This window comes from Mustela nigripes, chromosome 1 (assembly GCF_022355385.1).
Source record: "Mustela nigripes isolate SB6536 chromosome 1, MUSNIG.SB6536, whole genome shotgun sequence".
NCBI classification, from domain to species: Eukaryota; Metazoa; Chordata; class Mammalia; order Carnivora; family Mustelidae; genus Mustela; species Mustela nigripes.
The window spans coordinates 107886586-107898836 of NC_081557.1; the positions used below are offsets into that span (position 1 = coordinate 107886586).

Sequence of the window (12251 nt, forward strand, 5' to 3'; positions counted from 1 at the left end):
CACAGCGAAGGAAGGAATACAAGCAGGCAGAGTAGGAGAGGGAGAAGCAGGCCTCCCTCTGAGCAGGGAGCCTGATGTGGAGCTCCAGCCCAGGACCCTGGGATCACAACTGGAGCTGAGCAGACGCCCAACGATTGAGCTGCCTAGGCGTCCCTAACTCTTGATTTTGGCTCAGGTCATGATCTCAAGGTTGTGAGATCGAGCCCCATGCTGGGCTCCACTCTCAGCAGGAATTCTGCTTGGCATTCTCTCTCTCCCTCTCCCTGTCTCCATCCCCATGCTCACATGCACTCTCCCACTCAGTAAAATAAAAAAATAAATCTTTATTTAAAAAATTACCTCATTTTCAGTTTTCCAATCCAAATAATTCTTAAGGTTCTGTATGTCCTTTTTTTTCCTCCAAGTTTTTTTTTTCTTTTCGAATAATTGTGATTCTTTCAATATGCTATTGACATTCTTTCTATAGGCATAGAGAGTTTTGGACTTGCACCATTCTGATATTCTTATGGCTCTTTCTGCCTGCATTTTGCCTGAGCCTCCTGTGTTGTATTTTGTGTGGCATGATCCATAGGGCAGAGGCAGTGTGAGAGATGGTGGCAGAGTTCTTGGCCTTCAGTATCTGCTTATTTGGCTTTGAATCTCAGTTTTACCACTTGCCATCGTAGTTACTTTGAGCAAATTGCTTAGCATCTCTTAGTTTATCTGTAAAATGAGGATGATAATTGAGTTGTAAGAATTTAAATGGTAACATTTTCAGCATCATATGTGACACATAGCAAGTGCTCAGTAAACGTTAGTTAATACTACTTTTCACCTTTCTTTTGAGATCATACCAAAATAATTAATTCTGTCTCTTCTCTAGTTCTCCTACACTCTTAATTGACTCCTTGTTAAAATTTTCTTTTTTTTTTTAAATAAAAGTAATGGATAGTCAATAAGGAAAATGTTGAAACCTTACAAAAAGTAAAGAAAGAAATAAAAACATGAGTAATTTCATCATCCAAAGATGATATCTCAGTAATTTATTTTAGATACATATGAAAGATACTTCAATATAGGGCGCCTGGGTGGCTCAGTGGGTTAAGCCATTGCCTTCGGCTCAGGTCATGATCTCAGGGTCCTGGGATCAAGTCCCGAATTGGGCTCTCTGCTCAGCAGGGAGCCTGCCTCCTCCTCTCTCTCTCTCTCTGCCTGCCTCTCTTTGCCTACTTGTGATCTGTCAAATAAATTTTAAAAATCTTTTAAAAAAATAAATAAAATTGAATTTAGTATTTTTTCAAAGACTTTATTCATTTATTTGACAGAGAGAGCACAAGCAGGCAGAGTGGCAGGCAGAGGGAGAGGGAGAAGTAGGCTCCCTGCTGAGCAGGGAGCCTGATGCGGGGCTTGATCCCAGGACCGTGGTATCATGACCTGAGCTGAAGGCAGATGCTTTTTTTTTTTTTTTTTTTTAAGATTTTATTTATTTATTTGACAGATCACAAGTAGGCAGAGAGGCAGGCAGAGTGGGGGCGGGGAGCAGGCTCTCTGCTCAGCAGAGAGCCCGAATCAGGGCTCCATCCCAGGACCCTGGGATCATGACCTGAGCCAAAGGCAGAAGCTTTAACCCACTGAGCCACCCAGGCACCCCTGCTTAAGCATCTGCTTAACTGACTGAGTTACCCAGGTGCCCCACGAATTTAGTATTTTTTTTAAAAGATTTTATTTATTTGACATAGACATCACAAGTAGGCAGGGAGGCAGGCAGAGAGAGAGGAGGAAGCAGGCTCCCCGCTAAGCAGAGAGCCCCATGTGGGGCTTGATCCCAGGACCCTGAGACCATGACCTGAGTCGAAGGCAGAGGCTTAACCCACTGAGCCACCCAGGTGCCCCAGAATTTAATATTTTTTAATTAGAAGTAGTTACTCAGTTAACAACCTTGTAACTAAGTCTTTGTAATGTTGTTTATTTTCATAGATTTATGGATGTGGAAATGTCAGAGGACATTTATGTTTTTAGTACTTTTGTTGTATATTGCCAATGGCCTTCTAAAAAGGTTTAAAAATTTACTTTCATATCATGAGTTTGATTCTTTTTTCTTGCTAATATGGAAATTTTTACTTATGTTAATAAACTCATTACATTCTTTTGGTTATAGATAAAATAAGTAATTTTTAAAGATTGATTTATTTGAGAGAGCAAGAGTGAGAGAAAAAGAGAGCACATCTGCAAGAATCGGGGGGGCGGGGGAGGCAGAAGGGAGAAGGAAAAGAATTTCAAGTAGACTGCTTGCTGAGCATAGAACCTGACATGGGACTCCATCTCATAACCCCGAGATCATGACCTGAACCAAAATCAAAAGTTAGGTGTTTAACCAACTGAGACATCCAGGAGCCCCAGTATTTGGTAATTTTAATAAACAAATGGTAGAGATCATAGAAAGTAAAAATCCTTTATAATTACATATCCACAGAGATAATCACCACTAAATATAGACTCATTCAGTTTTTATTGATGCATATATTACTATTTATTTTTTGTAAAAACAGGATTATATTAGATGGAAAGTGGTTTTAATGATTGCAAAATAGTCCGTTCATGTTGTTATATCAATTATTTTCCTGGTTTTGGATATTTAGATTTGATTGACTTATTCTTAATGGTAATTTGTTCTTTCATTATATTTATGCATTTTCCTTTGTTTTTTCATTTTAAAAGGGTAATAGTTTATATTCAGCCTTATTAAGAAATTTTACTTAAGTTTGTCCCTTAAAATATTTTTAAAAATTATTTTACTATTTATCTTGAAATGTAGTTATTTTACAGGCGTTCTCTACTTCTAAAGAGGCAGTGCTTTCTAATCCCTTTCTTGGGAGACCATGTTGGAAGCTTCAATAATTAAAGAGCCATACCTATAAAAATTTTACCTGTATTTGTCCAGGGTTTTATTAGCCTAGACTCACTGCTGCAGTTTCATTTTTGTGCCATTCTCAGAGGTTATAACCTGGACAGGTTTACATAGTGGAGTTGACCAGGCCCAAGAGAGAACAGTATCGTTGTTCTTTCCTTAAATAGTGTTTGCAGATGGCTCATGTCATGGGTACTTTGTTTTGTATTTAGATCGAAGGACGTGTTCTCCCAATGGAAAGAATTAACTTAAGAAATACTTCATTTATCACATCTCAGGAACTAAACTGGATTAAGGAAGTAACCAGGGACCTTTCCATCTTAACTGTAAGTGACTTTTGAGGTGGTGAAGAGAGGACCAGTATTCCTATAAGTATGGAAATTAGGAAGCAGGAAGGATTGGGTGTCTTCTTTTGGAGGGAGAATACCACCTGAATTCCTATCCTGCATTATCTACTAAATGGGTCCTTCAAATACAGCAAATTGATGAATTGTTAGAGGTAAGCACTTTGGTTGGCTATAGACTTAGGAAAAGGAAATAGATTGCTATGGTAACTCATACAGTGCCAGCCGATTACCCATTCTCCCTTTTATGTTCCTTTATCTTCCCCCGCTTTTCCCTGGGGAAGGATGTTTTTATCCATGAAAGAAGTGTAATTAAAACAGCCCCCACCAAGGGAACCAAAGAACAAAATGGTATATAATTATTTTTAAATGTTTTTGAGCCATGCATAAAGTACACACATCTGTTTCTAAAACTTTTTATTGAAATATGTTTAAAGAAAAAGTATATTTACAAGTGTAAGTTTGAGGAATTTTCAAAGGTTCATAAACCTATAGAATCCACAGCAAGGGTTAAGAAAGAGAACTTTACCAATGACCCAGAAGCCATCCCTTCTGCTCCTTGTTACTACCTACCTCTCACCCTTAAAAACGATATGAGGAGTCACAGCATAGATTCATTTCAGTTGCTTTTTGTACTTGATGTATACGTGAAACCATACAGTATATATTCTTTTATGTCTGGCTTAATTTCTTCAGCCCTGATTGGTGAGTTTCATCCATATTGTTAGATATAGTTGTAGGTCTTTCATTCTCCTTGTTGCATACTATTCCACTGTGAAAGTCGTCCCCCATTTACTTAATTGTATACATCTGTGTTAGTTACAGGAATTAGAAAAGATTCAAGCGGAGAGAGTTATAAGTGATTTATTCTCTAGAATAATACCTCCTGGGTGTGACTCTGGAGTGTCTAAGTTATGAGAAGTACTAAAAATAGCTTGTGGTTATTCCTAGGTCCCCATGCATTTCTGGGCACTGTTTTACCCAAAGAGAGCAATGGATCAGGCCCGAGAACTGGTTAACATGTTGGAGAAGATAGCTGGCCCCATTGGTATGCGCATGAGTCCACCAGCCTGGGTTGAACTAAAGGATGATCGAATAGAAACCTATGTCAGAACCATTCAATCCATGCTAGGAGTTGAGGTAATAAATTAATTTAATTTGAGTGTATTTATAGAATGCCTGTTTTAAAATACTTGAACACTTGATTTTAAATGATCTTGGTTGTCAGTCTACTGTTTTTGATGCCCAGAAACCAGTTTGTTACTCATGTACACATGAAATAATGAACTAAGTAGTCTTTATGCCCTTTGGTTAATTCTGCTGCTCTCATTCTATGTTGGCAGCCTCACTCTTGTGTTCTTTTTTCACATAATAGACGAATAGCTAACTTAACTTTAGTTCGTTATCTATATAGAACATGTTGTGCTCAGAAAGCAACTTTTTGGGCCCAGTGCCATTTTGCACGATTCAGTATTTAGCTGTCACAATCTGGTCTGGCTTAAGATTTGAATTGCTCTGGCAATGAACTTGGCGCCTGGCCATCAGCTCAGTCCTGACAGCTGTTCAGGACCACTGGAGCTGAGCAAGTCACAGTACTCGTAACTCAGTAGTTCAGGCCTACAGTTCTTACCTGTTTGTACATAAAACAGAGGAAGAAGCTTAAGGAGGGCCCTCAACAAAAGTAGTTAGTCTTTGACTGGAAGAGTCCATTCTTGGGAGATCAGTACTGGAATGAGATTGTCTTGGGATCTCTCTTATCCCCCTCCCCTCCCCGCTCTAGGTTATCACTCACAGCACCACCCTTGTGTTCTGTCTCTCTTTGTAATTTCTTCCTAGTTTCCCAGGCTTATAGTCTGGTGTGGCCTCTCCCTACACCTGATCATTGATAATTCTGCTCTATTTTCAAAAGAATAACCCAGTGTACTACCTCAGCTCCCCCATCACACCGCTTGCCACGTTCTCTTTAGGAGAGTATACTGCTATCAGTTTTCGTGCAGCATGGATATGATGGTCATTCATCACGTTTACCAAACTTAACTCATAATTGGTCTTGTCTCTGTTGTCTTCAGGGCATGCTGTTGTATTATTTATTAGGGGTCTCAAACTCAGATGTCTGCGGCAGCCAGGTGAATAATGCAAATGAAGTGAGCTGGGAGGGGATTGTAGTGAACTAAAGAGAGTAAACCCTATGACTGCTTATAAAAGCACAGCATTATCAAATTAATTTTTAATTTACTCCTTTTTCAGTAGAAGCAAGAAAATCTGGATTTGTGTGTATGTGCCCTTCCTTATATTTAAATATTAGTTTAAAAAGGGAGGGATGTACCTGGCTGGCTCAGTTGGTAGAGCATGTGACTCTTGATCTCGGGGTCATGAGTTCAGGCCCCACACTGGGCATGGAGCCTACTTAGAAAAAAAAAAATGAGGGACGCCTGGGTGGCTCAGTTGGTTAAGCAGCTGCCTTCGGCTCAGGTCATGATCCCAGGGTCCTGGGATCGAGTCCCACATCGGGCTCCTTGCTCGGCAGGGAGCCTGCTTCTCCCTCTGCCTCTGCCTGCCTCTTTGTCTGCCTGTGCTCGCTCTCTCTCCCTCTGTCTCTGGCAAATAAATAAATAAAATCTTAAAAAAAAAAAAAAGATTCTTCCATGTTTAAAAAAAAAAAATGATAGGGGCACATGGGTGACTCAGTCATTGACCGTCTGCCTTTAGCTCAGATTGTGATCCCAGAGTCCTGGGACTGAGCCCCACATCAGGCTTTCTGCTCAGCGGGAAGCCTGCTTCTCCCTTTCCCACTTCCCTGCCTGTGTTCCCTCTCCCGCTGTGTCTCTCTCTGTCAAACGAATAAATAAAATCTTAAATAATAATAATAATAATAAAATGTAAAAAGTATTAATAAAAACAACACATGTAAGTCACTGTAGGGACTAAAAAGCTACATGTTTGGTAGGTCCAGGCCATAGGCTCCCAGTGTGCAGCCTGTGTTCTCTGTGACTTTGGAAGTTCTTTGATGTGATTACTAGAATGCGTCCTTAGAGAGGTTTATTTTTGTTTTTTGTTTTTTGTTTTTTAAGATTTTGCTTATTTATTTGTCATAGAGAGAACATGTGCATGCAAGCACAAGCAAGGGGAGAGGCATGCAGAGGGAGAAGCAGGCTCCCCGCTGAGCAAGGAACTGGATGTGGAACTTGATCCCAGAACCCTGGGATCGTAACTCGAGCTAAAGGCAGGCACTTAACGGACTGAGCCACCCAGGCATCCCTCAGAGAGGTCTTAATCTAACACTAATCTTGATTTGGAATAATATACTATTGATTTGCCATTAGTAGCTCTTTCTGGCATAAAGGATTAGCACCTTCATTTCACTTTCACCTTCATTTCACTTTTCTTTATTCAGACTTTGAAAGGTCCTGTGTTTCCAATGTTGGAAAGAAGATTTTATTCATTTATTTGACAGAGAGAGACAGCAAGAGAGGGATTATAAGGAGGGGGAGTGGGAGAGGGAGAAGCAGGCTTCCCGATGAACAGGGAGCCCGATGTGGGGCTCAAACCCAGGACCGTGGAATCCTGACCTGAGCCAAAGGCAGACACTGAGCCACCCAGGCGCCCCTCCAGTGTTGGAACTCTTATTAAACAGTAAGGGGTCAAGGATGCTTGTATGAGATACTCTGGGGGTGATACTATTCTATCTTGTAACCAGAGAGTAAGGTAGAGCCACTTACGGATTTAGCTGTAGCTTCATTTGTTTGTGTTCGGCTCCTAATAGTTTCTTGTGGTATTGTACTCCATGTTTCCTCAGTTTTGTGGTATGAATGTAATAAGGTGGTTAGTTTACTGAAGAGAATGGTAAAAAGCAATATAGGGAATTGAAAGCAGCAACTAAGTAACCCTTCCAAATTTTCAAGCCTGCCTTTTCCAGGCATCTTAAGTGTCCTAAGAAAGACGTCAGTTGGCGTCTAGAAAGACGTCTAGATAATTTATGATATCATATTCCATATCTGTGCAAAGAAGCCCTGAACCCAGCAAAGGTTCAAAGACCTGTTTGGGGTTGGAATGTCTACCGTCTTTGTTTCAGTCCTCTTCTGCCTTAAAGGTCCCACGACTTTGCAGGCTCTTAGACTGCCCCCAGCTGGAGCCCCAACAAGGTGCCCTGAGAGTTTCAAAGCCTGACTTATGTACTTTATCTCCTCAAGGGGAAGATACAGATGGTTGTTTGCATCATCATGGGCACACGTGACGATCTCTATGGGGCCATTAAAAAGCTGTGCTGTGTGCAGGCTCCTGTGCCCTCACAGGTGAGTGGGAGCTGGGCAGGAGGCACAGATGGAAACTCTAGCCTTCCTTGAGGCTTTGAAAAGAGGGATACAGGTGTTCAAAAAGACTGAAGTAACTATTAGAAGCCATGTGTGTATACTGTCTGGTGGAACATTCCCCTTATTAGAACCTGGTTAAAAGCAGATGCTCTTTGTAAATGCTGCCTTCATGTTCCCAAATGAGTTACTCTTGCTGGTTCAGTGGGTGACCTGCTGAGTGGTTTCACATGACTGGGTTCTGAGAGTATAGGCTTCACTCTGAAAGGGGAAAGCTGTTTTTCCTTAGTAGGTTTAAAGAAAATTACTCTGTATGAGATTTTTTGAAAGTTTTTGTTTTTTGGTTGTTTATTGTTTTGTTTTGTGTTTTGTTTTGTGTTTGTGGGGAGTGTGTATGTGTGAGTTCAATGCTTGCCTAGAAATCCTAGAATTAGAACTAGTCAAAGTATATTATCTGCTAATTGGGGTTTCCTCAACAAATGTAGTGTTTACTTTAGGCCTGTTTTCATCGTCTGACAAGCTGATAGTGTCCTCTTTCCCCACACCCCTTTGTTATAGGTCATCAATGTCCGAACCATTGGTCAGCCAACCAGGCTTCGGAGTGTGGCCCAGAAAATTTTACTTCAGATTAATTGTAAATTGGGTGGTGAGCTCTGGGGAGTGGATATTCCTCTGGTGAGTGATGCTGAGATGTGTCTTCATTCAATTTAGCTCTCCAGAGACTCCTACCTAGTTGTTTTCCTCATAGAGTTATCTTTATTTTCCATGCTTAGTAGTCTAAACGGTTCATAGCCTGATTTGGTATAGCCTACAGGCTGAGAATGGTTTTTATAAATCTAAACAGTTGAAACCAATAAAAATAAGACTAATATTTCCTGACACGTGAAAATTATTTGAAAATCCATTTTCAGTGTCTTTAAGTGCAGTTTTATTGGAATACAACCATACTTCTCTATAGACTAGCTACGGCTGCTCTCATACTGTAACAACAGATGGAACTGAAGAGTTCCTGCAGAGACTGTGTAGCTCACAGAGCCCAATGGTATTTACTGTTTAATCCTTTACAGAAGAAGTGTGGTGATCCTGTTCTAGATCTCTGACTTGTTCATAGTGTTTAAAAAAATGTCAAGTTGATATCAGTCTTTCTCTTCCTTTCCCAGAACTTATTTTCATATGTTGCTTTTGGGGTACAGATAACAAAAAGATGGGGTGATGGATTGCTTGTTGTTTGGGGTCTGTTTTTTGTTTTCTAACCCAGAAACAATTAATGGTGATTGGGATGGATGTTTACCATGATCCTAGCCGAGGCATGCGATCTGTGGTTGGCTTCGTTGCAAGCATCAATCTGTAAGTACTACTTATAATGCCATTTTGTTCGGTTACCTCATTTTGATGCCAGTCTTACTATAAATCCAGGGAATGCTTTCTAATATTTTGTATTTTAGTAAAAGTATACTTTATAAAAGTATACTTAACTTTTCCCTCCCTTATCTTCCTATTAGTTTATCTAGTCTATTTACCAGATTTGTCAGATCTGTAAGTTTGTTCCCCTGGCTGTGGTGTAATCATCTTCAAAATGGGGGCTATGTCTTAGTGGATTTTTCCCCCAGGAATGAGGAATTTTTTTTTGTTTGTTCTGATTGTAAAAACAAGGCATGCTCATGCAGATAACTACAGAAATTTAGAAAGTGAAAGTACCTTATGGGCCATCTTTTAGTAACTATCACCAAAATTTTGATGTATGTATACTTCTATATTTTCATTTATGCACATAGTAACACATATAGGTGGTGTATATATGTATACAAAATGGCATATTAATGTGTATACTATACCTTAGCTTGTTTTATGTACTTAAATTATATATTGCTGACATTTCATCATGTCCATACAAATAAATCTCAACCAATTCTTCTTAAGTGCTGCATGGAATTTATTGTATGCTAGAGCACTATTTAGTCTTCTGTTGGTGGTTATCTAGGTGGTTAATTTTTTTCAGCTGGAAGTGGTTTTGTAGCAAATACCACAATTATGTCTATATTTTTACATTCTATATGTGGCATATATTTTTCCCTGTATTGCCATGTGTTTTTACCTGTAACACAAATGCATTTACTAGGTATTTGTATTGGTGCATAGAGGAGCCTGTGTGTACTGACATTCAGATTGTGGACCTTCCTCTGTGAGTGTGTGTTCATCTGTCTCTCTCTTACTGCCTCTTCCCCAGCACTCTCACAAAATGGTATTCACGAGTGGTATTCCAGATGCCTCATCAGGAGATTGTGGATAGCCTGAAGCTGTGCCTGGTGGGCTCCTTAAAAAAGTTTTATGAGGTGAGGAGAGCAGAAATTTTATTTTATTTCTTTATTTTTTTGACGATTTTATTTATTTGATAGGGAGAGTGAGCACAAGCATGGGGAGTGGTAGGGAGTGAGAGAAGCAGGCCTCCCCACTGAGTAGGACCCTGGGATCATGACCTGAACTGAAGGTAGACGCTTACTGATTGAGCCACTCAGGTGTCCCAGAACAGAAATTTTGTAAAGTTGGGGGTTTTTAAGGACTGCCTATCTGACCATTTTAAGAGGAAGTCTGACTTAGTGGGAGGGGTCCCAAATTAAAGGTATCTCCTAAACAGACTGAAAAGTTAGTCATTGGCAACTTTGGCGATTGGCAAAGGTATCTCAAAGGGACTGCTTTCAGGCTTCTGCTTGTACCAGAGATAAATACTTTGATTTTGTTTGGTAAGTAATGATTATTCCCAGTTTGTCAGCTTGATGTCTGTAGACATAATTTTCATGCCCTTATCAGGAAAGTGGGGGTAAATTTCAGCAATTAAAGCAGCTTATGAATTTACTCAGCTTTTTATGGCTATTACTAGGTACTTTTCATTTCAGTTCAAGACAAATGCCTCCCTGTAAATCACCCCTAGAACTCTCAGGAATGCTAACCGTGGAGAATTGCTGTCATTAAACTGATACTGGGTCTGGCACAATGAGCAAGCAAAGTACTGGGTTTTACCTTGGCCACTACATCAAAGGAAGTGCTGATAAGTGGTTTTCATGTCTTAGGGTCAGAGTTAGCCCTTTGCATGGAGAGTAACAGCAAGAAATTTAATTATTTCGTATGATCACAGTCAATAGAATGCCATCTTATTTCTTTTTAGACTGTTTCCTACACTGTCCTTCAAATAGTTTAATATTCTTTCAGTATTTGTGATCATGTAAAAAAAAAAAAAGTTGAATTTTGTCTCTAAGGAGACCTATATATATACTACCTTGTCACGAAGTCTTACCACACCTTCCTTTTTCTTGTTGTTGGCACTATTTCCCTTCAAGCTCTTCTGTTAGGTGCTAGATTTTCAAAGATTCCTTCTTTGAAGATTTTTCCGTCCCCCCCCCCCCACTGCCCCAGTGCTCCATCCCTTAGACTTATTTCTTTATGCTCCTTCCTCTTCCAAGGCCTCTTTTTTCCTTTGTTTATTTTATTCCAAGTCCCCTTCTTTACCTTCTGTGTAGTGGCTATTGCATTTTGCCTTATATTAGTTCATTGTATCCTTATTTATCTTTCTCTGGGCTGTGAATTACTTGAGCACTGCTTGGTTATTGATGGCCATGTAACAAGTTTACCCTAAAACTTAGTGACATACAGTGAGCATTTATGATTCCGAAGTCAAGAAGTGCAGTGGGCTCTGGTGACTCTTCATATGGTCTTTTTTCTTTTCTTTTGTTTTCTTTCTTTCTTTTGTGTGTGTGTGTGTGTGTGTGTGTGTGTGTGTGTGTGTGTGTGATTTTGTTTATTTGACACAGAGAGACACAGTGAGAGAGGGAACACAAGCAGGAGGAGTGAGGTCTCCCTTTGAGCAGGGAGCCCAATGTGGGGCTCAGTTCCAGGACCCTGAGATCATGACCTGAGCCGAAGACAGACGCTTAACGACTGAGCCATCCAGGTGCCCCTCATGTGGTCTTTCCACATGAGTTAGTTTGGGCTTCCTCACAGCGTGGTGGGACACAGTTCAAGGTGTGAGTAGTCCAAGAAACTAGAGCCAGGTGGAAATCACGTTGCCTTTATACCATACCCTGCAAAGTCATGCAGTATCACTTTCACTGCATTCCATTTGCCCAGTAGTCTCAGTATGAATATGCCTAATATTTGGAGGAGCCGGTGTGGGGATAGGATAGATTTAAATAATGGATCTGCCTATAAAACTGTTACATACATTTTCATTTGTTTATACTAATTTAGTACATTTTCCCCTTGGATTTGCCACTGTTTATTCCTTCCACTAAATTTGTGCAGAACTCTTGAGCATACAATTTCTCTGATGGTTAACTTATCCAGTTCTTTCTCAGGGCATTCATTCTTGCATCAGTATTACATCCTGAAGAAGCATTAACCAAGTCTCCAAATATACTTGACTATCAACATCAGTATTACTATAATACTTGTTTAAGTAATAGAACTGATTCTTAACCAACAAGGTTAGTGTCCCATCACATTACAGTATGGTAGTAAATACAACCTGAAATATGAATCAGAAGATACTGAGGCATTACTACAGCTCCACTCAGGCATGAGTAATTATTCCGGTTCATTGTCCTATTACATGACCAAAATATCTCCCAGAACTATGCCACTTAAGTTTGCAGGCTTTCATTGTCATTCTCAGGTTCTAAAAGCAAGAACAGTCTCAGCAACGTGGCTGTACTTTTTCAG

The 12251-nt window shown here is 40.0% G+C and overlaps 1 protein-coding gene across 2 annotated transcripts in view; it reads left to right on the top strand.

Annotated features, from left to right (window-relative positions):
• The window catches only part of PIWIL2 (piwi like RNA-mediated gene silencing 2), a 73562-nt gene that overhangs the window by 23158 nt on the left and 38153 nt on the right, over positions 1-12251 (top strand). For both annotated transcript variants that reach the window (XM_059393027.1, XM_059393038.1), the window contains exons 14-19: positions 3100-3213; positions 4183-4371; positions 7422-7523; positions 8097-8213; positions 8797-8885; positions 9766-9871. In XM_059393027.1, coding sequence (XP_059249010.1) covers positions 3100-3213; positions 4183-4371; positions 7422-7523; positions 8097-8213; positions 8797-8885; positions 9766-9871 — 717 coding nt within the window. The remainder of the gene's footprint in view (positions 1-3099; positions 3214-4182; positions 4372-7421; positions 7524-8096; positions 8214-8796; positions 8886-9765; positions 9872-12251) is intronic.